At 59.2% G+C, this 27275-nt stretch overlaps 2 protein-coding genes across 6 annotated transcripts; one reads left to right on the forward strand and one right to left on the reverse strand.

Moving 5' to 3' along the window:
• The first annotated feature begins 243 nt into the window (after positions 1-243).
• Ppp1r37 (protein phosphatase 1 regulatory subunit 37) lies at positions 244-18352 on the forward strand. 5 transcript variants are annotated; one of them, XR_007208400.1, is made up of 13 exons: positions 244-830; positions 12573-12670; positions 13574-13619; positions 13774-13874; positions 14143-14262; positions 14346-14496; positions 14583-14738; positions 15425-15537; positions 15963-16104; positions 16249-16415; positions 16508-17249; positions 17372-17445; positions 17521-17968. XR_007208400.1 is itself a non-coding variant. In XM_048330231.1 (13 exons), exons 1-12 carry the CDS (start codon positions 611-613, stop codon positions 17435-17437), a joined length of 2139 nt encoding a protein of 712 aa, XP_048186188.1. In that variant the 5' UTR covers positions 245-610; the 3' UTR covers positions 17438-17445; positions 18226-18352. The 5 variants fall into 5 exon arrangements, 4 of the variants coding, with proteins under 4 accessions (XP_048186189.1, XP_048186188.1, XP_048186186.1 ...); XM_048330231.1 differs by lacking the exon at positions 17521-17968 and adding an exon at positions 18226-18352 and having other exon boundaries at positions 245-830; positions 17355-17445; XM_048330229.1 differs by having other exon boundaries at positions 245-830; positions 17355-17445; positions 17521-17967.
• A 1994-nt stretch (positions 18353-20346) lies between these two features.
• Nkpd1 (NTPase KAP family P-loop domain containing 1) lies at positions 20347-27193 on the reverse strand. The gene is made up of 4 exons (XM_048330227.1): positions 26766-27193; positions 25343-25774; positions 23455-23586; positions 20347-22488 (listed from the first exon to the last, which is right to left on the reverse strand). Exons 1-4 carry the CDS (start codon positions 26854-26856, stop codon positions 20678-20680), a joined length of 2466 nt encoding a protein of 821 aa, XP_048186184.1. The 5' UTR covers positions 26857-27193; the 3' UTR covers positions 20347-20677.
• Between the last annotated feature and the right edge of the window lie 82 nt (positions 27194-27275).

The raw sequence follows: 27275 nt of genomic DNA on the forward strand, positions 1-27275 counted from the left end.
AGCGGCGCTGGTCACCTTTCCCTTCCACATCCTGCAACCCTTTACTCCATTCTCCTCGGTTGCTCTGGTTCAGCCAACTCACAGCAGTCCTTTTGATCGCTATCAATTGTCGTGACGAAAGTGCGGGAGCCGAGCGCAGCTACCTAGACGGTGCGGAGAGGCTCAGGTTCGCGCGTGCGCGCTGTCCCGGGAGACGGCGTTTCCCCCCCCCCCCCCGCCCGCCCCTCTTGCTCTGCAGTTCCGGCGCCGCAGATTCGCTCCTCACGTTTCTTTATGTCGTGGCTTTTTCTTCTCGTCTGCTCTCCGCTTCTTCGCGTATCCCGCGAGACAATCCTTTTTGAAAATAACCGAAATTCACTTCCTACTTTCCTCTGACGCGGCGGGTTCTTCAGCTTTTCCGCGAAAGTGCGACTGTGGATGAGCAGGTGCGCACGGGATTCGGCGGTGGCGCGCTGGGGCTCCCGGCGACGAGGAGGAGAACGGACGGAGGCGGCGCCTGAGGCAGCTGCGGAGCCCATGCCCCGGGACGGCGGGCGGACCCGGAGAAACGAGTCCGGGGCCCGGGGCATGTCCCCGGGGCCCCCGTGAGGAGGCGGCGGCGGCGGCGGCTATGGAGATCCCGCCGCAGGAGGCGCCGCCCGGGCCGGGCGCCGACGCCGATGGCGACGCGGACGCCGACGCCGAGGAGGCCTCCGCCGAGGCCGAGTCCTCTAGTCCCGCGTCGCCCCCCGCCGACGGCCGTCTGAAGGCCGTGTCCAAACGCGTCACGTTCCCATCGGACGAGGATATTGTGTCCGGAGCGGTGGAGCCCAAAGACCCCTGGAGACACGGTAGCTACGACGGGGGCAGCCTGGGGGGGGGGGGCTCGGGGAGGGGAACGGGCCGGGTCGGACCCCGGCGACGGCGCGCCTGTAACTTGTACTCGTCTGATGCTGATTGACGGAGGGAGCCGGGGGATGGCTGAGAGCTGGAGCTCCGAGGGCTTTAGCCTTGGGAAGGTGGAAAAAGTATTGGGTTTCTACCTCCCTCCTTTTCCTCTCAACCCCGTGACGCCGGCCGCGAGCGCTTCTGGATTTGAAAACGCTGGGAAATGAAAGCTAGACATCTAGTAAGACTGATAGGATGGCAGCCAGCCTTTGAATCCCCAATACCTTCCCCAGCCCCCCCCCCCCAATCCGGTAAAGATGGACAAGAGCAGCCCAGGGGGTAAGAATGGGTCAGCACTAGTCGGAAAAAGCAGTAGTTGGAGGCGCCCATGGGGATAGCACGAGACTAAGTGGGTGCTCTGCAAAGCTCGGGGCTGGGGTGGCTTTGCCGATCACGGGATCGCTTCCCCGCCTGGAAGGAGGAGAAGAGGAGTAAACCCTTGCCTTTGTCTGTAAATAAATTAGTGAACCCTGGGGGTCGAGGGTGTGCGGGGGAGGAAAAGGAAGTCAAAGTCAACTTCCAGGGAAAGAAGCAGAAATGGTCCCAGGGCATTGTCAGGGCTTGGAATTAAGAAGAAAAGCCATTGTGGCCAGAGGTGGTGGTGCCCACCTGTAATCCCAGCTGTCCAGGAAGCCAGAGACAGGATTACTAGTTAGAGGCCAGTCCAGGTAAAGTTAAGGACCTTCTGTCTTATAAACAACAAAAGGACTGGGGATGTGGCTCAGGTGGTAGAACCTTAACTATATAAGAGGCTCTAAGTCTCATCCACAGTACCGGAAAGGAAAGAACAACAAAGCTGCTGGGAGCAATAGTGCTTCCTCTCCCTCCTCCCCAAAAGGGGCGGGGGGCATGCAGGGTCTTTGGCAGGTGGCCATGCAAGGATTATTTATTCCCTGGGAAGGACAGGAGCCTGGCATCAGAGTTGCTTAGTAGAAGGGGGACATATTGGCCCCTGGTGGTGTCTGGGAATTGGGAGGGAAGCAGTGTGCGGGTTTGAGGTCCTCTGGAGAGCTTGGGCCAGGTTGGAATGGGGAGGGCTGTTGCAGGGTGCCTGGGACCCACAGGGCTGAGGAGGCGAAGAGACTCAGGGAAGGGAGGATGACCACACTGTGTGCAGCTGGCCTGCCTCAGTGTGGAGCAGGCCTGTGGGCTTCCACTGGAGTTGGTCTCCTGGCCCTAGGGAGGCGCAGGGCCCTCTGTGGGCATTGGAGGATTGTAGCTTTAATGGGAGAGATGAAACATGGTTCACCACAAATGGCACATCTGGCTAATGGCTGTCAAAAACATGGTGGTGAATGTAGACTCTGGGTATTTATTGGGAGCCCAGGCAAGTCCCAAACTTCAGACTACAGCACAGGTCAGCCCTAGGGTGAAGAATGCTTGCTTTCACTGCAGACTGGTCAGGACCCAGCTGAGAGACTAGGAGGGTTGGGGGCTGCAGGGAGAATAAGAGACTTGGGAGTCACTCTGTGAGCCCCTGATGGTTCAGGGGTGGCATCTAAGCTGTGGGCCCTGGAGGATGGATGATGGGAGAGTCTACCTGGGGACCTGCTGGGCAGCATGACTCCAGCCAAGGTCCTGGGTGATTGAGGGGTGTGAATCGAGAGGCAGGGCTCTCCCCAAGCTGCTTGGCAGAGGTAGAGGCTGGGAGCCTCTGTGGGTACCCTCTATTTAGTCTTCCCTTCGGTGGGTGCTGCAAGGGCTGGGGGGGGTCAGATAACCAGAGCAGGTGTGCAGGTAGTTGGGAAGTAAGGCTTTGGGGGGACCTGAGTGGAAATGGAGAGCAAAGGGAGGCTTCAGTGCTTCCAGGTTGGGCCTGTGGGTGCCAGGGTGGGGGCTAGCCAACGGCTCGGGGCAGATCTGTGGTCGCAGCCAAAGCTGCTGTTCTCCCCAGCACAGCTGAGCTCTGTGGGGTTTGCAAGAGGAACTTGGGAACTTGTGATCTAAGCACATGACAGCGGCACAGCCCCCTCCCTCCCCTCCCTCTCTCCTTCCCTCCTCCTGCAGTGACTCATAGCTGGCTCTCCCCAGAGTCCTGGAGAGCATACCCACCTGGAGCATCGAATGGGGAGTGGGTGAAGGACATCCAAATGCATGTTTCCATCCACCTTATTTTGGGGGCAGTGAGGGTGGTGACTGAGCTCCCAGGAGTCTTAAGGCTGGTAGTTTTCTCTGGCACAAGCTACACTTTCCTTCTAGAAACTGGTTTGGCAGGTAGAAGCCACCTGCCAAGGCAAGGAGAGGGAATGGGGAGGGGAGAGGGCAAAGGGGGTCTGGCCAGGCTTCTCTGGGCCTTGTTTTCTATCTGTGAAGTGCTGTGGGGGATGAGGTGGGGGCGTTGCTCAGAGAGCCATTAGGAGCACTATGCCTATGAGATGAGCACCTCAGCCCCTCCTGAAGCCGCTGAGGCCTCCCCCTGAGCCCTTGGCTTGCCCCATGGATGGGTCCACACTGCCTTGTGGGCGCCTGTCCCCCAACCCTTGGGCCTGGTGCCTTCCCCTGCACCCCAGGCTCTTGGTGTGTGCCTTCAGGGGCAGAGGCTGTGCACAAATCACCTGGTTCACAGGCGCGCTTAGGGGTGGTTAAGCAGGTGTGTGACAGGATGGGTTCTTCCATTACTATGACAGGCAGGCCCTGATGCCCTCCCGAGCCCCAGAAAAAACACGCAAAGCTGCTACATGGTGATTGGCCACTGGGTCACAGCGATGCTAGTGTCAGCTCCAAAGGCCTAAGAAAGGGGGTACTGGGGAGCACCTGCTTGGCTGAGTGTGTCCTTTTGTTCAGCCCTGAGCCCAGAACCCTGAGCTGCCTGGCAGGCCTGACTGCCTGGGGGCTGACCTCAGCCTTACTTTGGAGACTAAGGTCAGGCAAACCCTGAACTGTCTGACCCAGGGAGCCCTAGAAACTGGGGGTGGGGGGCAGCCTGGCCTGGTGGAAGAAATGAGGCACCCAGTAAGAAACAGGGTGCAGGACCCAGTGCACTGACTGGCTGCAGGGGCCTATGTAGTGCGGGTGACAGCACCGACCCTCTAGGGTGAGGTAAAGGGCACTCCAGAGGGGTCCCAGGACATCTGGGCCTCCCTCCTGCCCCTCTCCCCCCAGCTTTCTCTGACCCTTGGCCCTTGGGACATGCTCTCCTGAACGCGCTCTCCCAGTCATAGGTGGTGACAGTGTGCGCTTGCTACCGATCTTTGCCACCTGAGTGGCTTGGTGACTTGTGACCAGTCACCTATTCTGCCTGGCTAGGTGAGTGTTAAGGCTGGGGAGAAGATAGGCCCATCCCTGTCACCATGGAGTACAGGAGCCAGAGGCAAACACTCCCCCTGCCAGAACCAGGCCTGTGTGTACCTGAGCCAGGGCAGGGCACAGGCAGGGCAGGGACATCTGATAAGAACCCACAGGAGTCAGCCAGGTGCCGAGCAGTGGGGGAGCTAGGTGGCAGAGGACAGAGTGCCATGTTCAAGGAGCAGGAAGAAGCAGGCTTCCTGCAGGGGAGGCCTGGAGGCCACAGGGGAGGCTGGAAAAGGGTGCCAACAGGCCCACCTGGGTGGCCAAAGCCAGTGGCTTCTGAACAGCTCTGAGGGGCACCACTTTATCCTCTCAGGTCACCAGACAAGGCACTGGGGTCCAACATCATATGGGTTCCCCATCACTCACCAAATCCAGAACATCCCAGTTCTAGAGCAGGCCTAGCCCAGGGTGAGGGACAGAAAATAACCCTGGAGCTAGAAAATCACCATAGAGGCAGTATGGAACCCCAAGTGTGTCTCAGATGTGGCCCATTTGTGAGGAAGTAAGGGATGAAGTTAATCTGCAGCCCGGGCAGGGGGCATCGTGGCCGGCAGCCTTCCTTTTCCTGTGGGAGAAGCCTGCTGGCCTTGGAAACATCAGCCCTCCATACTGTCACTGGTGGTCTGGGGCAGGGTCTCCCACCCGCCTGCCTTTGCAGATGGAGTCTGTCCAAGGCTAGCAGAGAGCCCGTGGGAGCCCCCCCCCCCCTTTCCAGGCATCCTGTGACACAGAGCTGGGTGGGTTTTCCGCCTTCTCCATGAGCTGCAGCTGGCAGGAGGCTGGAGGCTTGTGTTCAAGTTCAGCATGGGTGGGCGGAAGGCACCCCTCATTGCAAGAGGGGTGGGATTCCCTAAGACCAGGCCCCTTCTTGGGAGTGGGGAGCCTGAAAGGTGGTCACAGGCTGGCCCCCTTCCCTTCCTTCTCCTCCAGACAGCCGAGGAGCTGTGTGGGGGTGGTGGGTGGAGGTTTGCCATGTCTGCCTGCAGTGCTCATGTGATTTGCCCAGCGCATCCCTTCCCTGCTTGGGCTGGAGCTGCAGAGTCCGGCTGGAGATGGCCCCTGCTTGGGTGGGGTGGCCCTCCACCTAGCAGCAGCCCTTCCTCCAGCACGCCTGTTCTGGGCACCTTAGGACCAGGCTGGCAGAGGTGAAAGCGGAGCGGGTAGTGACCTCATGCAGGTTCATGTTTCCCAATGGCCAAGTGGCAATGGGGCTGGCTCCCCAGGGCTTCCTTTCTGGAGCTGTGTGACTCTGTCATCTAGTGGGAAAGGGAAAGCAGGCCCACCCCACTGCCTGGAGAGAGAGGCACAGGCTCCCTAGGATGAAGCTTAGCAAAAGACCTCCCAGCCCAGTCCATGCCCCAGCTTGATGAGACCTCCCATGTGACTGCCCAGCACCCACCCCACCTAGTGGGCTCCCAACACCCTCTGCCTTTCTGGCCTCAGCTCCAGCTCAGCCTGGCTGCCCCAAACTCCTCCTCCTTTCTCCCTTAATCCCCAGGCTGAACCGCAGGCTCTGTCCCTGTGAGTTCCTGCTGAGTTCCCTAGGCTCCTCTGTGCTTTGTTGTTATATGTTTGGGTTTGTTTCCCCTCACTGGCTCAGAAGCTCAGGGATGGCATCTGGGCCCTTAGGCACCCACACCCCTCATCTGCTCAGAAGTGCCTAGGCACAGGGCTGCCCCTTGGAGCCCTAGGGACCAGGATGAGGTACCCGGACCAGCCATGGATGGTGACAACATTGAATGGTGCAGAGCCACCATGTCATTTATTTGTTTGTTTTTGAAGCAGGGTCTCTCCATGCAGCCACTGTCTTCCTATGTCCCTCAGTACTGGTGTGGGGGTGCAGGTGTGGGGTTGGGCTCCATCCCTACCCTGTCCCAGCTTGCCCTGTCCTCACCCCTGCTTCACCTCCAGCCCTGGTAGATAGTGCTTGGGAAGTGGAGTTCATGATCAGCACTGTGGAAGGCCGTTGGGACCTTGCTGTGTTGGTACAGCATGCATTGGTTCTGGCCTCATCCCAAAAGAAAAATGGAAAAGCTGGTAAGTTCAGGGAAAAAAAGAGAATCACTTGTTCATCTTGCCATCTGGGAGTTTTTAAAAATAGCTTTATTGAGATGTATTTCACATACCATAAAATTCACACATTTAAAGTGCAGTGGTTTTCAGTGTTTCACAGTGGTGCATCCATCCTCGTAATCAAGCACTGAACAGTTTTTTTCTTTGTTTCTTTCTGCCGGTTCTGGGACTTGAACTCGGGGCCTGGGCACTGTCCCAGAAAGACACCCTGAGTTGCTACCAGACACTTCCATATTAATGGTCAGGTATGGGGCCCTTCAAGAGAATCTACTTGCAATTGGTGGGATGTTCACGGTTCACCAGATAGTAGAGGCCAGAACTTCAGTTTTATGGCCAGATGGTACTTTTCAGTGCAGGCATACCCATGTGCCCGCCAGTTCACCCACTGTCCATTGACATACACACTGTCCTACGGTATGCTTTTTTCTCCCTCTCCCATTGGTGGGCAGATGGGTGGCTGTGTGACTGAGGAACTGCCAGCTGCTTTCCACAGCAAGTGTCCATGTGACATTGCCTCCAGAGCAGATGAGGTTTCACGGCCCCTTTGTGCCAACACTTCCAATTGTCCTTTTTTTGTGGCTCCCTCAGGAAGCTGGCAGGGGCACTCATTGTGAGTATGGCTTGAATTTCCTTGATGGCTTTCATGTGCTTATTGGACACTTCAATGTCTTCTCTGGAGAAATGTTTTCAGGTCTTTTTTTTTTTTTTTTTTTTGCTAGTCCTGGGACTTGAACTCAGGGTCTGAGCACTGTCCCTGGCTTCTTTTTGCTCAAGGCTTAGCACTCTACCACTTGCGCCACAGTGCCATTTCTGGCTTTTTCTGTATATATGGTGGGGAGGAATCGAACCCAGGGCTTCATGTATAGGAGGCAAACACTCTACCACTAGGCCATATTCCCAGCCTGCTTTTGCGCATTTTTAAGCTGTGTTGTCTTTTTTTTTATGGAGTTCCTGATCCATCTCAGAGACGTGGCCTTGCTGCCTTGGTGGTTGGTACCCCTGGGATGTTTTCACTGTGAAGGCACAGCTGGGGTGCCTTCTCATCTCCTCTCTGGCTGGGCGCCACCACTGCCAACAGGGTCCTGGTGGGGTTGGGCTGTGTGTGCTCCCTGCATCTCCTCTCTTTAAACAGTGAGACTTAGCTGTGATTGGTCCTGGCCATGTCTACTGAGTGGGCACTTAGGTCCTTCCAGGGTGAGGTCATATGAACAAGACAGTGTCTCCATCCTTGTCCCGCAGTCTTTCTGCTCATCACCAGTACCTTTCTCAGATGGAGACTTTGCCAGGTCAAAGGAGAAGAGCTTTGAAGCCCCAACTTCACTAGGGCTTCTGACCTGTGAGCCTTGAGGGCCAGGGTCCCATGGGGCGCTAGAGGTGGTGAATGGATAAATGAGTGTGTGAATGAATGAATGAATGCACAGGCCCTTTAGCTCCCAGTGTTAGGGCTTTTTCTAGATGCAGAGAGAGACAGGGCAGTAAGCAACTCTGGGCAGCCAACAGTCACATTCCTTGATTCTCAGGTTACAAAGAAAGCACCCATAGCCCGGCAGTGCAGCTGGCCATCAGCCCATTATGGCAGCGCTGGCCCCATAACTGGTGGGCATCCAGTTGCCCAGGGACCCCCTTCTCCAAGATGGGCATAAGCACCAGTGCTGGGGAACATCTAATCACAAGTGACTTGCCAGCCTCCAAGCACCTGCGTGCTCCCAGATCTGTGTAGAACTCTCGCGCTGACACTGCATGACCTTCAGTTCCCTGAGGGGCAGCTAGCTGTGTATCTGCACCTGGGCACATGCTGCACCGCACCCCACTGCTCCACATCGTGCCATATCACACCACATTGCATCTGCTGAAATCACCGCTGCCCCTCTCCTGCCATTACCTCTATCCTGAAGACCCACATGCAAGCCCCGAGTCCCCTTAGATGAGGACTGCCTGCTCACATCAGCTTCTGCTCCAGGACATCAGCCCTGGAGTTGGGATGTTGTCCTTCCACCCCCATGTGCTGAAAAGCGAGGCGATGTTTGTCTTGGTTTTGACTTAAGAAAGCGGTGTGAGTGGAGTCCTGGGTCTTGTGTTTCTTCCCACTCTGTTGCAGGCTTTGCCCTCTGTTGTCATTGTGGCTCTTTGCAGTTTCCTTGACTGGCCACTGAGCAGTTTTCAGTGGGCAGGAGTCTGTGGGGTCCCCAGGTGGAGGGTAATTGCTGCCTGCAGTTGGTGGCTATGCTCGGCTGACCTTTTACCTGGCCAACACCTCCCTTCTACCTGTCTTCCTTTCAGTAGGTACTTACAAACACGTGCCTTCTAGTGGCCTTTGGTGTTTGGTGACCCCTCCTCTGGGAAGTCCCCAGGTTATAAATGTCCCCATGCCTGGTGCCCAGCACAGCCCAGCGTGGTCCATCCCTGTTGGGGAGTTGTCCTTTTCCTCCTGATCTAGGAGCCCTGGCGGACAGAGACAGGGCTTGCCTTGGATTCTGTCCCAAACATCGCCTAACAGGGACCTAGTGAGGTGCCACACCAGGTTTTCTGTTGAGATGGATGTGGGTCCAGTGCCCCAAACTCAGCCCTTCCCCAAGTGCATGGACCCTGAGATACCTTTGTCTGTCCTGGACCCAGTGGCAGAGCCAGCTGACATGGCCCTGCCCGCACAGCATAAAGACAGTGGCTGGTGCCCAGAGGCATGCCCTCTGCAGTGAGCAGCGCAGATTGGGGCTGTAGCCGGGGACCATGTGGCCTCATGCCTTGTGGGAGCTACAGGGCTGTTGTGAGTGGTCTTGAGTTTTGTTTGGGCTTTTGAGCTGGCCTCCAACTTGCAGTCTTCCCACCTCTGCCTCCCTAGTGCTGGGGCTAGGATATCATTGCATGGAGTCCTGGAGGGGCCTCAGGGTTGCATGAGGGCTGCGGTGGGCTGGCAGATCACTAGCAGCAGAGCACCCACTGTGTGTGCCAGTGCGTGTCACACCCATATGCCACAGGTCCTCCTCCTTAGAGCAAACACCAAGCCCTGCCCTGCCCTGCCCTGCCCTGTCTTGCCCTGTGTGATGGCAACAGAGCTGCTTGGCCTCTGGCTTTACAGACAAAGTACTTGAGCAGCCAAGACCAGGACCCATGCAGCCCTTCTCCTTTCTCCTGTCTCCTCACTCTACTCCCCAGCAGAGGGGGACCCCAGCCTTGGGTAAATATTTGCCTAAGGGAGGACAGTGGGGGGAGGTTGGGAGCACATTGCCTCCCAGACAGCTGGCCCTGGTTTGGTTTGGGTACAGCTGCTGAGCCTGGTTTTGTTTGCTCAGCTCATCTAGGACCTTGTGGCACGTTGTCACCTAGGTGTCAGGCCCTGACAGCACTGCCTGTTGACAAAGCACCAGCCTGTTGTGTTTCTGAGTGATCTCACTGGCCGTCTCTAGTAGTCAGTGTGTGTGTCTGGCTCCACTTTCCAGGTCAGTAGCCATGAGAGGCAGTGCCTGCAGTGCCAAGGCTGTGCATGCTCAGGACCAGAATCCCCTTGGTGTCCTGTGGACAGGGGTCCCTTGATGGTGTGCTTCCCTCCCAGGAGGGCCAGGGTGGGGGAAGCTGTTGTCAGTCAGAAAGTCAGGGCAGTAGGCCCTTTGCCTCCCAGAGCCAGGCCTTGGTGGGGACAGATGGCACAAGGCAGGTCCAGGGCAGAGCCTGACGTGCCAGTGTGTGAGCCCAGGAATGGCTGGAGGAGGGGGCTTGCTGCATGGAGTGGCCACCTGCAGTGTCCCTGCCTGTCCAGGCCTTGGGGTACCCGCCTCAGCATGCCTGTAAATCAGAACTGCAGATGGACCCCAGCCTGGGCATGGGTCCCTGGTGGGTGTGAGGCTCTGTAAAAGCCATTGCTTGCTGGTGGCATTGACATTGAGTCATGGTGACTGGCACTCAGCGGCCAGGCCATTCTGGGGAAGCTTTAGGACATCCAGGCACCGTGGAGAGTGTCAGAGTGTGCCATCGTCTCCTGCAGCCAGGCCAGGCATCAGAGGGCACCTGGCTGGCCAGTACCCACAAATTAGCTTTGGGGTCCCAGTTAGGAGGCCAACCCTGAAGGCTTGGGAGCCCAGTAAAGATGGAGGCAGGTCCCTGGAGAGTGTGGTCACTCCAGGACGCCACCTCTTCTTGGTCTTGGACTGGGGTTCCTAGTCATGGGATGGGATGTGCCTGGGGCAGCCTGGGCACATGAACATGCCATGTGTGGGTATCCTGAGTAGGGAGCCCCCCAACACCTGGACCTCAGCCTTCCCTCCCTTGGTGAAAATGGGCACAGGAAGGCGGTTCTGCTGCTCCATTGGGGCCCTCTCCTCGCCTCCCCACAGGATGGCTTCTGGCATTGACTCCCCTGGGATGACTGGCCTCTCCCCACTAGCTCCCAGCTGGGGAGGCTGCCTGAGTCACTGCCGCCCCCTAGTGCCCGTCCCGGCTTTGCACCTGTGGGCACACGTGCTTCCCACAGCTCCCCGCCTGTCACCTGATGCCAGCGTCAAGGTTTCTTCCTGCCCCTTTGTGAGAGTCAGGCTCTGGGTTCAAAGAGGCCAGGCCTGCTGCTTCCTGGCCCGCCAGCTCGGGTGATGCCTTGCTCTCTGGCTTGCTTCCCTTTATGAAATGGAGATGGAATTGTGCCAGTCTCATGGGATCACAGAGCTGGCCGAATGAAATCATTCGAGGAAAATACTCTATGTCCTGCCTTACGCTGTGGGTTCCCTGGGCCTGGGGCCTTGCAGAGTATACCCCACTGCTATCAGCTTCCTTTCTCTGCCGTCTCTTGCTGACTGAGCACCAGCACCAGGCCAGCTACTTCTTGGGTGTTCTCGTGTTCCTGTTGCCTGAGACTATGGATGTTGCTTTCAGAGAGGGAAAAGGATCTCTGTGACAATCATTGTCATAGCTGTGGCAGGACAGGGAATGGGGCTGTAGATCTTTTTTTTTTTTTTGGCCAGTCCTGGGCCTTGGACTCAGGGCCTGAGCACTGTCCCTGGCTTCTTTTTGCTCAAGGCTAGCACTCTGCCACTTGAGCCACAGCGCCACCTCTGGCCGTTTTCTATATATGTGGTACTGGGGAATCGAACCTAGGGCCTCAGGTATACGGGGCAAGCACTCTTGCCACTAGGCCATATTCCCAGCCGGGACTGTAGATCTTAAAGCTTGCTTTTGAAGACACACAAGCCAAGGGCCGGCTGATCACACCTGTAATCCTAGCTACTCAGGAAGCTGAGATCTGAGGATTCTGATTTGAAGCCAGCAGGGATAGACAAATCTAAGACATTCTTTCTCCAGGTACCCAGCAAAAAGTGAAAGTGTGCCTCAAGTTGTAGTGCCAGCCATGAGCAGAAAAGCCAAGCAAAGCGCTTAAGCAGTCTCTGAATTCAAGCCCCAACACACACACACACACACACACACACACACACACACACACACACACACACACACGAGATCCACCTTTTAGACTTGAAGCTGGTGTATGGCTTCCTGATGGCTTTATGAACTAACTGTCCTGACCATTCTCATCAGTGCCTGGAAGCGTTCACATCTACGAGGGTGCAAAATCAAGTTTCCTTTCCCTTCCAGGGGTGCTGTGGTTGGGCCCTAGGCCTTGCATGTGCTAGATAAGCACTCCACTCTGAGCCACATCCCCAGCCCTTGTGGGGTTTTGTTTTGTTTTGTCAATTGTAGGGCTTGAACTCAGGGCCTGGGCACTGTCCCTGAGCCTCTTCATATTCAAGCCCAGCACTCTACCACTTGAGCCACAGTGCCACTCCTGGTTTCTAAGTGGTTAATTGGAGTCTCATGGGGACTTTTCTGCCCCAGGCTGGCTTTGAACTGCAGTCCTCAGATCTCAGCCTCCTGAGTAGCTAGGATTAGAGGCATGAGCCACCAGCATCTGGCAGCCCCCATGTTTTGAGGCTGGGTCTTGCTATATAATATAGCCCAAGCTGGCCTTGAACTGTCAATCCTCCTGCCTTTTCCTCTCAGGTCCTGGGATGATAGCCTGGCTGTCTTATTTTTATTGTTGTTATAACATCACTAGAGGATCTGCTAAGTAGTTATTTTCTTTCCTCCTTATCTGGCTATGTTAATTAGAAGGAAATGCTAGGTTTCACTTAAGGAAAATAAAGAGCTTATTTCCCCCTCCCTCCCCACAGTTTGATGAAACTGGATGATTAAGACCAGAGCGTGGCGTGAGTGCCTGCCTAGTGAGTACAAGGCCCTGAATTGGACCCCAGGTCCTAGGGAAAAAAGCCTCACAGCCTGTGCCTCTCTTCTTCTCACAGCCCAGAATGTGACCGTAGATGAGGTGATCAGCGCCTACAGACAGGCCTGCCAGAAGCTGAACTGCAGGCAGATCCCTAAGCTCCTCCGGCAGCTGCAGGTAAGAGGTGGGGGGGAGGGGCGAAATCTGTGTTCCACAGTTTTAGGCTCACGCCTATAATCTTGGCTACTCAGGAGACCGAAATCTGAGGATCATGGATCGAAGCCAGCCCGGGTAGGAAAGTCCTTGAGACTTTATTTCCAATGAACCACCAAAAAGCCAGACGTAGCGCTATGGCTCAAATGGTAGAGTGCTAGCCTTAAGCAAAAGTAGCTCTAGGACAGCACCCATGCCCTGAGTTCAAGCCCCCCATGACCAGCACAAGAAAAACAGAAGAAACTGTTCTGCAGTAGAAAGCCATGCATGCAATCCCCAGAAGTCTGGAGATCCAGGCAAAAGGCATGAGAGCCTTTCCAGAAGATAAAGGAAAGAGGCTCAAGTGGTGGAGCCACTGGCCTGGCAAGCAAAAGTCCTTGAGTTCAGACCTCAGTATATGCCCCCCCCCCAAAAAAAAAAAGAGGTTAAAATACAGACATGAAAGCAAATCTACTTCAACTTTTGGAGTCCCCGTCCCCTAGGAGGGGAGGGCAGCTGTAGTGGGGAGGTTACCGCTTCCAAGGGCTGTTGTCAGTTTACTGACGGTGCCTCAGCGCCCTGCCTTAGCCAGCTATGCCCTCCTCTAGCCAGCTGCCCTCTCTGCCTCCCTCTCTACGCAGAGACTCAAGGTTCCATAGGACTCCAGCAGGGGGCGCTCCATACAAGGCTGAGCCTTCACACAGGCTGTGCTTCTGCCTGGATGTCCTTCAGAGGTGCCCCAGTAGCCTGGGCCCTCACTTGGTCCAGCAGGCCTGCCTGGCTCCTGGAGGGCCCATCCCAGGTTCTGAGCACTGCCTGCCTGCTGTTGAGCAGTCTGGCATCTGGGGTGTCTTCCTGCCCTGAGCCCAGACCCCCCTGCTTTTCTAGGAGTTCACGGACCTCGAGCACCGCATTGACTGCCTGGACCTGAAAGGTGGGATGAGCACAGAGATATGAGCCCCAGGCGGGAGCAGGGCAGGGCTGGGGGCCCGTGCAGGGCTGAGGGCAGGGCCTGTGGGGGGCTCCCCACTCCCCAGCACCCACAAGCCATCTTGGACACATCCACCATCCCTGCCTCCTCCTCCCAGGGGAGAAGCTGGACTACAAGGCCTGTGAGGCCCTGGAGGAGGTCTTCAAGCGGCTGCAGTTCAAGGTGGTGGACCTGGAGCAGACCAGCCTGGATGAAGATGTGAGCAGAAATGAGGGGGGACGGTGACCTAGATAGGTGGGGGTGCAGAAGTCATGTGGAAGACCCCCCCCCCTTAGGCCCAGGTGTCTATCCTCATCTCCCTAGAGCCCCAGACAGCCATTGCCAAGAGACATGGGAGGCCCCAGGGAGCATTCTGGAAAGTGGGGCCAAGGTTGTCCTGGTCACCTGGTACACCAGCCAGGACTACAGATGGCACAGACTGGCATGGCCACCTAGGCTGAGGCTAAACCACTGTCTCTATGCCCAGGGTGCCTCGGCCCTCTTCGACATGATCGAGTATTATGAGTCTGCTACACACCTCAACATCTCCTTCAACAAGCACATTGGCACCCGGGGCTGGCAGGCCGCTGCCCACATGATGCGCAAGGTACAGCCCTCCTGTGTGCCTCATGCCTTAGAGGTGGCCAGGCAGGGCTGGGGCCAGGCCTAACCCCACCCCATCTCCATCAGACAAGCTGCCTGCAGTACCTGGACGCCCGCAGCACCCCCCTGCTGGACCACTCGGCGCCCTTTGTGGCGCGCGCCCTGCGCATCCGCAGCAGCCTAGCGGTGCTGCACCTGGAGAACGCCAGCCTGTCGGGGCGGCCCCTCGTGCTGCTTGGTGAGCCCCGCCTCCCACCCTGGCACCCCTGGGCCCCTGTGAGCGGCCGCTGGGCTGCCAGCCACACACCCACCCCCGTCCTGCAGCCACAGCCCTGAAGATGAACCTGAACCTGCGGGAGCTCTACCTGGCTGACAACAAGCTCAATGGCCTGCAGGACTCGGCCCACCTGGGCAACCTGCTCAAGTTCAACTGCTCCCTGCAGATCCTGGACCTCCGCAACAACCATGTGCTGGACTCAGGTGAGCCCTGCCCTGTGTCGTGGCGCTGGGCCCCAGGTGTGCCCCCACCAGGCCCCATGCTGTCCCAAGGCTTGCAGCAGGTCTCCATTTGGGCTGAGTGAACTGAGGTGTGCCTGGCCGGGCTTTGGGCATGAGGATCCCTGGGGTGGAAAGTAGCTGTTGGACGAAAAGTTGTAGCGGCTCCACTCTGCAAAGCCTGAAGGGAGGAGTGTTGTGAGAGCGGCGGTGCGGTGCTGAGGGGCGCATGCAGGGAACGAGGCCCTGGGGCAGCAGGCCTAAAGGCCTTGGGTGGAAACTGGCTTGGATGCTCCATGCAGGGAGAGCCTCAGCACTCAGCAAGCATGAGGGAGAAGAGTTCTGGGTTCGCCCTGCATCTTTGTTGAGCAGAACCCCTGGCTATCTAAGAGATGTGGGGCAGAGAGGGTGCTGCTGAACACCCACATTGGGGCTCAGCCTGGAGGAGGCAGAGATGAGCAGTGAGGAATGCCATCTGCCAGATGGTGAGACAAGCTGGCCCTGGATGGTGTTGGCCATCCTGGGGGCCCAGGGTCAAGAGCAGTTCAAGCCTGGGGCTTGGGGGACCGTGGGCCAGAGCCAGGAGGCCGGGCAGGCCAGGGAGGACAAGCAGAAAAGTCCCCTGGAGACAGCCACGCCGGAACCACAGGCAAGGCCCTGACCTCCCCCAGGTCTGGCCTACATCTGCGAGGGTCTCAAGGAACAGAGGAAGGGGCTGGCAACCCTGGTGCTGTGGAACAACCAGCTCACACACACGGGCATGGCCTTCCTGGGCATGACGCTGGTGAGTCCCCGAGCCTGCCAGGCTGTGGGCCCACTTGCCCTGCAGCTCAGGGTTACCCACCTCGCACCCACCTGGCTCTGAGTTTTCTCTGTGCCATTTCTGCCATTGCCGTTGTAGGCCAGATGGCAATATGGCCCTGCACGTTTGTGTAAAGATAGTTCTGGAAGCGTTTGGTGAGGGCTTGGTTCTCCCATTGTATCTCATGTAAAGCAAGCTGTGCAGGTGCAGTGCTGGCAGGACAGAGCCCCAGCTAAGTCCTTAGCACAGGCTGGCCATTGGGCGGGGGCCCCTGGGCACCCAGGGATCATGTGGACAGGGCCTGCACTGAGACAAGGCGAGGAGTGGTTCATGACTACTGCTCCGGCCTTTTTCCTGATGTGTCTTTCGGGGGACCCTGTGTCCCCCCATGGGCCCCATCTCTCCAGCCACACACACAGAGTCTGGAGACGCTGAACCTGGGCCACAACCCTATCGGGAACGAGGGCGTGCGCAACCTCAAGAATGGACTGATTGGCAACCGCAGCGTGGTGCGCCTGGGCCTGGCCTCCACCAAGCTCACGTGCGAGGGTAGGGTGAGGGCCGAGGTGGGGGCCAGGGTGCGGCACAAGGCACGGTGGGGCGGGGCAGCACAAGGCGTGGTGGGGCAGCCAGGTGGGGCGGGGCGGCCAGCCAGCTTGGGTCCCATGGCCAGCCCTGCGGTCCCCCTCCCAGGCGCGGTGGCGGTGGCCGAGTTCATCGCCGAGTGCCCCCGCCTCCTGAGACTGGACCTGCGGGAGAACGAGATCAAGACGGGCGGGCTCATGGCACTGTCCTTGGCCCTCAAGGTGAACCACTCGCTGCTGCGCCTGGACCTCGACCGAGAGCCCAAGAAGGAGGCGGTAAGTGGGGCTCTTCCGGGTCTGGTGCGGGGTCCCAGGCAGGTGGCGGAGCCCTGTGGCCGAGCGCCCTAGCCAGGCCACACTGCCCACAGGTCAAGAGCTTCATCGAGACACAGAAGGCCTTGCTCACCGAGATCCAGAATGGCTGCAAGCGCAATTTCGTGCTGGCGCGTGAGCGGGAGGAGAAGGAGCAGCAGCTGCAGCTCTCTGCCTCCATGCCCGAGATCACCGTCACCCAGCCCCAGCCACTCGAGGAGCCCGGGGACCCAGCTGCCACCGGGGCGCACAATGGGGCTGCCAGCTCTGGGCCCCTACCCGACTCAGACTCGGACTCAGACTCGGAGGTGGAGGAGGAAGAGGAGGAGGACGGAGACGAGGAGGAGGAAGAGGATGGGCAGAGGGAAGAGGCCAGCTGTGACCCTCCAGCCCCCTGCCCTGCCCTGATTCCCCCCACGGACTCCCTGAGCCCCCAGGAGACAAAGCCCCCGGGCAGCCCCTCCTCGCCCACTGAACAGCGTATTTCTGTGTCCAGCCCGGGCCGTGGCCACAAAGTGTTTGTGGTGACCCGGGTGGAGAGTCCACCAGAGAGGGCAGAGCCCCCTTCACCCCCCACCTGTGCCTCCCAGCTTCCCCTCTCCCTGCCCTCCCCCCCTCTCCTGCCACTGGCTCAGCCCATTGGCACCCAGGACTCGGGGCCGCTGGAGTCCCCACCGGAGCCGCCTCAGTCAGGACCGGCGCTGCCCAATGGCCTGAAGCCTGAGTTTGCCCTGGCGCTGCCCCCAGAGCCACCTCCGGGGCCAGAGGCCAAGGGGGGCAGCTGCAGCCTGGAGCACGGTGAGGCCCTTGGGGACCGAGAGGGGGGCCTGTCGGAGCTCTCCCTGGGGAGGGGGGCTGTCACTGGCCCGAGCCAGCCTCTCACTGTGGGAGCCGCCCGCACAGAGCTGCGCTGCCCCCAGGATGAGCGGGAGCTGGAGGAGCTGTTGCGGGACGCCAGCCAGGAGGCGGCACAGGACACACTGTGACACTTTAGGTGGGTGCAGACCCCCGGGGGCGAGGAGGGTGTGGGAGCCTTTGCTCTGACGCCCCTCTTTGTCTCTGCCCCCAGTTCCTCTTTTTTTTTTTTTCCGGTCAGTCTTGGACAAGCTGAGGCCAGAGCCATGAGAACCTGCTCCCCCTCCTCCAGCCTCCCGGGGCCCGGGGTGCCAGGGCAGAGCCCACGAGAGCTGAGGGACGGGCAGCTCCCACGGACTCCGCCCTCGTGTGGATGTGTCTGTGCTGACGCGGACTTGGGCTGGGTGGAAAGAGGGGCTCCATGGACACAGGCTACAGGCCGCCGCTGTTCCTGAGCGCCCGCCACAGCAGGCCTGCCCTGCGCAGGCTGGAGGCGGGGCTGGTGCAGCCCTGGTAGCCGGTGGCTGGCGGGGCTGCTGAGGGCCGGAGCTTTCCCTTTCTTACGTGCAATAAAATCTATCAGGGAGCCGGGACTCACAGCCATGGGGTTCTGAGGCTGTGCCCCGGAAGGCACTACAGTGGGGTTGGGGGGCGGTGGGGTGCAGGTGGGGGTGGGCAGGGCCAAGGCTGGGGGGGCACTCCTGTCCGTGCAGCTCTGTCCACACCTTTTCTAATAAACCGGGCTGGGTTCACTACTTGCCCCTCTGCTTTCTGTTTACTCCAGTGCTCCCGCCAGGGGCCAGGCAGAGCCGCCACTGTTCCTGATCCCCGCATGGCCCCAGCCATGGCTCTCCACTTCTGCCCACTCTTTACCTCTGTTACAGGGGTCAAGCATAGCCCCACCCATTTGTCTCCCCAGAAGCCCACAGGCCACGGCTCTGTCACAAGTGCCTTACCATGGCTTAGCACTGCTGGGCAGTATTCCCCCCATAAAACTTGAGGTCACTGGTAGGAAAGGCCTTGGCGCCCACTGCTGCTGTCCTGTGTAGAGAAGGGCCTGGTGAGGACCAGCAATGTCCTTGATCTCTGTGCTGGTCTCCCATGGACATTGTGACAGGTAGCCACAGGTGTTGTCCTGGCAGCCATGCCATCTGTCTGCCCCACCTTGCCCCTCAAATGCGATGTCAGGAACCATTCTGAGCCCTGGCTCCCCTGCCCTCACTACTGTGGCCATGTTGGAGGGGGCTAGGAAGAGCTCCCTCCATGCTGCCCTGGTTCCAACCCCTTCTGGATGAAGTTGAAGATAGCCTTGCCTTGGTGCCCAATTAGGGAGGACCCCAATGTGAAGCCACCCAGACAGAGTGAGACCCTGTTTTGGTCAGTGAGTGTGGTGGTGTGTGGGCCTGTCCTTCAGTTATGCTGGAGAAAGATCAGGGTCTAACGATGTCCTGGGCTCAATGCAGGCCCCTAGTTGAGAATAGAGGGCTGAGGGCATGGCTCAACGTGAGGGTGCCTGTCCAACAAGCTCCAGGCCTTGACTTCAAACCTCAGTAGCTCCAAAAAGGTGGAGTAGCTTTGGGCTGGGGGCCTAGCACAATGGTTGAGCGTGCCCCAGCCCTGGGTTCCATCCCTAACCAGTCAAAAGACAACCCAGGACAGGCACCAGTGATTCATGCTTGTAATCCTACCTGCTCAGGAGGCTGAGATGGAAGGATTTTGGTTCAAAGCCAGTCCAGGCAGGGAAGTCCCATGAAACTCTGATTACAAACACCAGAAAACTGGAAGTGGCTCAAAGTGGTAGAGCTCTAGTCTTGAGCAAAAGAGCTCAGGGACAAACCCCACAACCAACAAAAAGAGACCTTAGGTGTTCACTTGTAGTCCCCACTATAGAAGGCTGGGATCAGGACCAGCCTGGCCAACCTAGAAAAGACTCAGGAAAACGAGAGGCCTGGTCTGTGGAGGCAGGATTGGGGCCGCATCCACAAACTGGGAAGGCCAAGGTCACCAGCTAGGAGCCAGAAGCCAGGAGGAGCAGGAAGAACACCCCTTTTGCCTTGAACTTGGATCCTGCAGCCCTGTGCAGCAATAAATGTCTGCAGTTCTAAACCGCCTTGCCTGTGGGACTTTGTTGTTACATCCAGGGAAGGAGCTAACTGCTCTCTGGGGGTTCTGAGTTGGGAGCTGGAGGCAGAGGGTACCCCTTGGCCTCACCATAGCCAGTCACAGCAGAGTGGAAGGTGTACAGGGTCCTGGTGGCAGTCACCCACCCCTACACACAGGTCTCTGAAATCCTGCTTTGGTTTTGTTACCAAGTCACTCAAAGCCACATTTTTGGCACATACATGGCCACAGTCTGGCCACACAGGCAGCTTTGACAGCTGGGCTGCACTGGACCAGCACACACCTGACTCCCCAGCACTGGGACCCGCTTGTCCAGCCTCTATTTAGAAGAAACAGCCCCAGCCCCAACTGGACTAGAGGAGGTAAAGGGAGATGCTGGCCCGCTGGGGTCGTGAGGTCCCAAGTGTCCTGGCTTATTCCAGCCTGCAGCACCAGCACCCTCAGCTCCTTGAAGGTCGCTGGGGCTGACCTGTCCATCCGTAGCAGCCACTGACCTGGGAGCTGAGGAGCATGTGGTCAGTTCCCAGCCCTGGGTCACATGACCTGAAAGTGCCCTCAAATTGTTCAGGGGTCTTTCCAGGACTGTCCTCACTCCTTGGGGTGCTGGCTCAGCAGTCATACCCTCTTGGTCCTCACTGTCCCCTGTGCACGCCACAGAGGACCAGGCCCCTATCCTACTGAGCAACCCACATGGTGAGGTGAGGCGGCCTTCCAGACCCCCTGGGGCACCCCATTGGTAAATGCCAGTTCCTGCCTGCTTTGCCCACAGAGGCCAGGCTGGGGTGTGGGGGATCAGGGCTGGGCGCTCCCTTTGCTTGAGTCAGCCTGGTGTCCACCTTCATCTGCCCCCACAGCCTCACCCATCGCCTCCGCAACCCTCTTGCCACCGAGGATGTCAGCTAGGGCAGTTCAGGCCTGGCAAACTGGGGAGGAAGTGGGCTGGGCAGGGCGAGGCAGGCCTGGTTCTGGGCCTCATGGAGCCAGGAAATCCAGGCCATGAAGAACAACCCAGATTTCCATATCCTTTATTGCACTTGAACTCCTTGTTCTTCACTGGTCCTTCCCTGGGCTCTCAGTGGTACAGGTCCACTCCTGGAGGACATAGCCTGCCTCCCACTCCTGCTCCCAGAGCCAGTCTAGGGGTGTGTGGCCACCAATGGCCTTCTCCATGTAGGGCCTGAGGCCCAGGCCCATCCCTGCCACTGTCATCCAGACAGGAGGCCCCCATTCCAGGCCCACCCTTTGGGAACTCAATCCACCTGCTTTGACTTGCCTCCCTGGGCCCAGTCCTGAGCATGGACTTCATTGGCCTGCCTTGATATCCGGCTGGCTGGGGCTGCATTGCTGGCTCTGTTGGCTGCATGGGGGGCATCCGAGGAGGCGGGGGACCTGGGTGGGCTGGGGGGCTTGAGGGCACTGACTGCTCGGATGAGACCCATGCGACGGCGGATGGAGTGGTCTAGGTTAACTGTACATCGGAGCAGGCTCTGTGCCTCGGCCACAGTGAAGGGAAAATCGCCCCCCAGGAATCGCTCAAAGAGCTCGGGGTCCCCATCCAGGTCGAGCACGTTCTGCAGCGCCTTGGTCATGGTGTGCAGCTCGCGACTATTGTCGCAGAACACGTCCCAGAGGCGGGCCCGACCATCGGGCGCGCCCCCTGCCTGCTGCCGGTCCTCCAGGCATTGCAACACCCAGCTGAGGCGACAAGGCCACTGGTTGGCAAGCACCACCCAAGCCACGGCCTGGCGCGGCGTGGGCCCCACGCAGTCGGCCTGCTGCTGCTGCTGCAGCAGGCGCACGGTGATGGGCACGGTGTTGACGATGCGCCGCATGGACACCACGTTGTCCGGCACATACTCGTAGAGACAGTCGCGCTCGTCGTGCAGGCAGAGGAGCGCCTCGTGGATGCGGCGTGCCGCCGCCTCATCGATGTGGCCCTGCGTGTGCGCGCCCTGCGTCTCCACCTCCAGCAGCTGCGTGCCCTCGCTGACCCCGGCGCCGCCCACGCCTGCGCCCTCACCCACGGGCAGCCGCAGCTTGCGCGTAATCTCGCGATACAACAGGTCGTCGCGACTCTGCACGGCGTCGTGCAGGAACTGGAGCTTGGTGCGGCGGCCCATGATGGGCACGGAGAAAGGCAGCGTGACGGTGCGGTTGAGGAAGAGGTAGCCGTTATCCGCCGTGCCTTTCATGTTCCCGGCGCTCTCCAGGCAGGCGGCCAGGATGCTGGGGTCCACCACCAGGATGAAGATGAAGGGCGCGTGGCTGTCGGAGAGCAGCGTGTTGATGGCGTTGAGCACGCCCACCACGCGCTCCGGGTAGCACGTGTCCAGCCCGGTGACCTCGAGCACCACGCGCAGCCGGCGCCGCTGGTAGATCTCCAGGAAACTCAGGAAGTCCGTCAGCAGTTCCACTTCCTTCTTCACCTCGCACATGAAGCCCAGCTGGCTGCCGAACTTCTCGCGAGACACCAGCCGCTCGATCTTCTTGCGCTGGCTCACGAACAGGTGCTTGCCCAGCGAGTACACGGCCATGAGCAGCCCGGAGCCCGACAGCGTGGTGGCCGCACCGCCGAACACCTTGAGCAGGTGGCCGCCCGCCGCCCCGGCATGGCTCCCCGTGTGGCTGCTGCACAGGGACAGGTAGAGCAGCCCCACGCCCAGGCCCAGCGCCGCCAGCAGCGCCAGCAGCGCCAGGCACACGCGAGTCCGGCAGTGCCACTCGCGCTGGCAGAAGCTCTTCGCCGTCGTGACGGGTTTGTTCCCCAGCACCGAGTACACGCTGAAGGGCAGCGCGCCGTAGTGGTGGCGGATGCCCTCGCACAGCGTGGTCACCAGCCCGGCCCACAGCTTGTCGGTGCCCGCGTACTGCCAGGCGCTGAAGCGGATGAAGAGGAACTCCACGTTTTTGCGTCGCAGGTGGACCTCGGTGATGATGGGCTGCAGGAACACCAGGTACCACAGCAGCTGCGGGACGCCCCAGCCCCGCACCTGCCGGGGTCGCCACTGCACGCGCTGCAGTTCCTCGGTTTCGCGCTGCGTGGCCTCCTGCTGCATCAGCACTGCGGGAAGAAGGTGGGGGGGAGCTAAGGGCGCGGGAAGCCTTGTGAGTGGCTGATGTGCCGGGGGCGTGGCCAGAGGAAGTGATACTCAAGATGGGGCGTGGAGGGGGCGTGGCCTGTTGGGCTGAGGCGTGGTTGGCAGAGGGGCAGTACTTGAAGGCTTGGACTGAAGAGAGGTGTGGCTTGTCTGAAAGGGGCGTGGCTGGAGGGCCCGGACTCCAGAAAGGTGTGATGTAAAGGATGGGGCATGGTGCATCAGAGGAGACAGGTTAGGACAGGGAGGACCCTGGTAACCTTGGTCACCACTGACCAAAGAGATGCCGGGAATGTCTAAAAGTATAATCAAGGACTAGAGGCATGGCTCAAGTGGTAGGGCACCATCTTGTAAGCAAAAACACCAAGTCCTGAGTTCAAGTCCTACTTTAAAAAAAAAAAAAACCTTTAAAGGTTGGATCATAAGAAGTCCAGGACTGGATCTATGAGGCCAGTGAATAAGAGAGCAGGACTATCACCTCTTATGTCACTAAGCCCAGAGTAGGGTCTTTCCAACCTTTCCTTCTAGGCCCCTGTGTGTCCCTGTGACCATACAGGTGCAGAGCTGTGCCAGTGCCAGTATGATGGCCCTGGGCTTTCTCCTTAGGGCTCTGCGGATCATGGGATTGTGGTATGCAAGCAGAGGAGGGACAGGATAGTCAGCATGTTAGGAAGATTCCTTGCAGTGAGGATGGAGGCAGCAAAGAAAGGATGGGGCTCAGAGGCAGCCAGGAAGCCAGGATGTTGAGCAAGCTGGGGAGCAGGCGGAGGCTGTGTGCCTGCGGAGGACCTGGTGGCTGCTGAGTCACAGTTGCCTGGGCTGGGACAGGCTGGCTTTGGGAGAACGGGACTTGGAGAAGCCTCGAGCTGGGCAGGGACCCAAGGCTCTTTTTTCATGTCCCCCACCTGCCCTCAACACCCAGAAATGCTCACTGGTTATCTTGTCTAACATCATGTGCAGGCGGCAGCCGAAGGGGGCATAGAAACCCACGGTCACGGGGACTGGCACATGGCACAGTGTCTTGGCCAGGCAGCTGCAGTAGACATCATCCTCAGTCAGGATGTCTGCAGGGTGGGGTGGGGAAACTGAGTCAGTGAGGCTGGCTGGGTGCCACCCTCCCTCCTCCCACCTGCCCTCCCTTGGCCCCGCCTCCAGCCCCGCCTGGCCCCAGCATCCTCTCCCTGATGGGTAGAGGTGACTCAGGTCACCATGGAGGATTCTTATCTCACACTTGCTCCCTGTGTGGCCTGGAAGGCTGACCCTGGATGCCTAGGGCTGAGTGGAGAAGGCAGGCTGGACATTCCAGCCTTGGAGGTTGTGGGACTCGGCGGGCCTGGGAGTGGAGGCCTCAGATGCTAAGACATGACCCTCCCCCCGCCACCCCTGCCCCACAAGCTTCCACTGGTGCTCTCTTCCCAACTGCCACCCAGCTAGCCCGGCCCCTGATCCAGATTCCTCTCTATTTCCTGTGCACCTTCCTGTCTACCCCCCCCCCCCACAAGCCCGGCTTCTGCCCTGTCAGTAACCGGTACAGACTTGAGTTTCAATCTTAGACCCCCAACTTTCTCTGAGGGGATATGGGCAGTAGACCTGAGAGACCAAGAGGAAACAGCATGCCAGACGGAGGGTCAGGCCCGCCCATGTTCCCTCTACAGAGACCCTAAGCATGAGTCCTTGGCTGTGAAATCGGGGTGTGGGAAAGTTAGGGCTCAGTCACGGGGGCCAGGCCAGCTTCGTGGTGAGGGGGCAACACCCACTTCCTGAGGGACCTGGAGGGCTGCTAGGAAGACACAGGCCAGCCAAGGTGGCCAGAGTGGATCTAATCAATGGGTGTGCCTGATCAATGGGTGACCTGGTCTTACTCAGCCTCTAATTTCCTGCGTGAAATGGACATGCTGGCCTCGGGGCTCCGGGAACAATCGTGCCCAATCTAGACCTGCGTCCTCGTCCATCATGTTGCTCTACCGTCAAACCAGACCTTATAACAACTGTCTCCACCTGCGTGCGCCACCCTGCCCAGGCTGCCAGCACCTCCTGCTCCACTCAGCCCCTAGAGGCGTGCCAGGCACCTGCTTGGGCCCTTTCTCTGGGGACACCCCAACTCAGCACGCATCTCCCCTTGGCTTGGGAGCCATCTAGGGTTCCTACCTCATGTGAGACAAAAAGACCAAGGGCTTCCCTGGAAGAAGCTACCTCAGGGCGTTGACTGCTCCTGCCACCCTGGCCAGTCTCATCTGCAGCTCTTTGGTCCCTTCCTCTCCCTGTGACGGTCACCTGGTGTCACCCTTGTACAGCTGTCATTGACCTTGTTTCCACCCCACCCCCAACAAAGCTCCATGAAGACACGCAGCTTCCCTGCCTGGCATGCGCTGACCAGACAAGTGAATAGCTGCTCCTCCCGTCGCTGACCCGCGCTTCACTCCCAGCCGGCCCGGCACCCCCTCCTGCACCTCCATGTTTGACCTATCTCCCCCACACCTGAGCAGGCCAACAAGCTGCCCCTGGTCCTGTCACCCCCTGCCCCGTGTCCTCCCTGGCCTCCTGGGCCATGGAGGGCTGGGAAAAGAGAAAGCAGAGCAGAGGGACAGGAAGGGGACCCTGCTGCCCAGCCAGGACACAGGCACGGGCCTGGCCCAGAAGCCATGAGCCCGATGGGGGAGGCAGAGGCGACCACCTAGGACCCAGGGCCACAAGGAGCATCCCCTCCCCTGAAAGGGACCAGCGTGCGGGAATGCGGACAGGCCCTAACCAGGCACTAGCCAGGGAGCAAGAGGCCCAGGCAAAGCGAGGCAGGAGCCCCCCAAAAGCCTGGCTGAGCACCGGCGCCGTAGAAGGTGAAGGAGCCGCAGGCTGCGGGTGCCGGCAGGGGCCGGGCTTCTGTGGGCTCGCTGGGCTCCAGGAGGGCGCCGGTTGCCAAGGGCTCTGCTGGGCCGCTGCTGGCCATGTTGGGTGTTGCACTGGGTGATGTGGTGGGTTTGGGGGGCAGCTGGGGGGCGCTGGCAGATCTCACGGGAGCGGCGGTGAGTGTCCCCTTCGGGGACCTGTGCACAGGGCAGAACCGCTGCCGTAGGGGGCTGGGGGGCAGGGGCTGTCGCTGCCGCTGCTGCAGGATGGGGGGCTGGGGGCCCCGGCGCCAGCTGCCACCCCCCCGGTGGCCATGGTAGGCCTGCTGCCAGTGAGACTGGGGGGACGGTCGACAGGGCCCATGGGCTCGAGGCGCCGCAGGGTCCTGACGTAACTGGTGACAGCATCCTGGAAGGAAGGAAGTGGGGGGTGACTGGGCCTGGGCACCCGTGCCCTGGGGGGGGCGCTGGCACCAGTCAGGCTGAGTCTCCAAAGTGGAGGCTGTGTTGGAGCTTGTGGGGGGATACCAGAGGCTCCAAGAAGTCAGGGTCACCACCAAGGGGGATCTGGGCAGGGAAGGGGAGAAGGACTCCCTTCCAGCACAGGTGTTACCCACCTGAGACTCATACCTCCTGCTATCCCTATGTCCTGGCCTGCTTCCTCAGGGCTCTCCCTGGAGGCCAGGGAGTGGGAAGGGGTGGGCTTTGCTCCCAGGTTCAGGCTGAGCCCCAGGGAGGTGATGATCCTCATGGTCAGGGGCCACTGGGCTCTGGGGAGGCTGAACCAGGCTACTGTCCCTCCTCACCCCATTAGGCAGAGACCCCGCCACATTCGTCCTCCTCTCCCTCTCCTGACCCTGTTCCTCCAAGCCTGGAGATTTGGAAAAAAAAAAACAAAAAAAAAAAAAACACCTCCCTGTTCCTTTCCTTTCCTAGAACAGGTCCCATCTTTCACCCCCTGTCCCTGCCTGAGACCCACCCAAGTCCTAGACCCTGGCAGGCAGGCTCCCATGTGCCCAGCTTCTTGGGAGTCTGAGCCCAACTTGGGAAACACAGACTGACACACACACACACACACACACACACACACACACACACACACACACACACACACACACAATGAGAATCTGGGTATGATGGTTGCTATCTGTAATTCCAGCACTCAGGAGGCTGAGTCAGGAGGATCACAAGTTCAAAGCCAGCCTGCACTACATAGCAAGACACTGTCACACACACATATGCACATGCATGCACACGCACGCACACACATACACACGCACACACACAGCCTCTACAGGTGACTTTTGACCCTTGAGCCAAAGGTTCTACCTATCACCTATTAAGCACCCCTAGGCATCCCTCTGTCTGCCACCCTTTACCCCCCAAAAATGAACCCTTACCTCTTTGATGCCCCAACTCAGGATCCAAGAAGCAGCGTTCACAGGGGGCCTGGGCGCCCTTGGTGAACTGGGCCATGTAGTGTTGCTGCATGGCGGGCCACGAAGTCAGGGGCCTGCACCTGGGCCAGGGGCACACAGGGCAGGCTCAGTGCCTGGCCCTCGGGGAGTAGGAGGCGGAGGGTTGAGGTCTGAGTCCCTGCCTTGCCCAAGGATGGCCCTGTGTGACCCTGGACAGTCCTGAGGCTCTAGGTCACCAAGATGGGCACGGAATTGGCACCCAAGGGAGGACAGGCAACAGCTTGGGTGTTGGGGCAACTTTGGACGGAAGAGTATAGAGCAGATGTGAGCTGGGGAAATGGGGGGGGGGGAGTCACAGGGGGCTGGGTACCACCAGGGAGCAGTTGAGGGGGAGCCCCATACACCCAGAGGGCAGAGGGAGGGCAAAATCTGGGGGATCCCTAAAATGTTGGCGGATCAGCAAACCAGGGGAGATGGGGTGGAAGAGAAGAG

The sequence above is a fragment of the Perognathus longimembris genome, chromosome 20, assembly GCF_023159225.1.
Source record: "Perognathus longimembris pacificus isolate PPM17 chromosome 20, ASM2315922v1, whole genome shotgun sequence".
In the NCBI taxonomy this organism is placed as follows: Eukaryota; Metazoa; Chordata; class Mammalia; order Rodentia; family Heteromyidae; genus Perognathus; species Perognathus longimembris.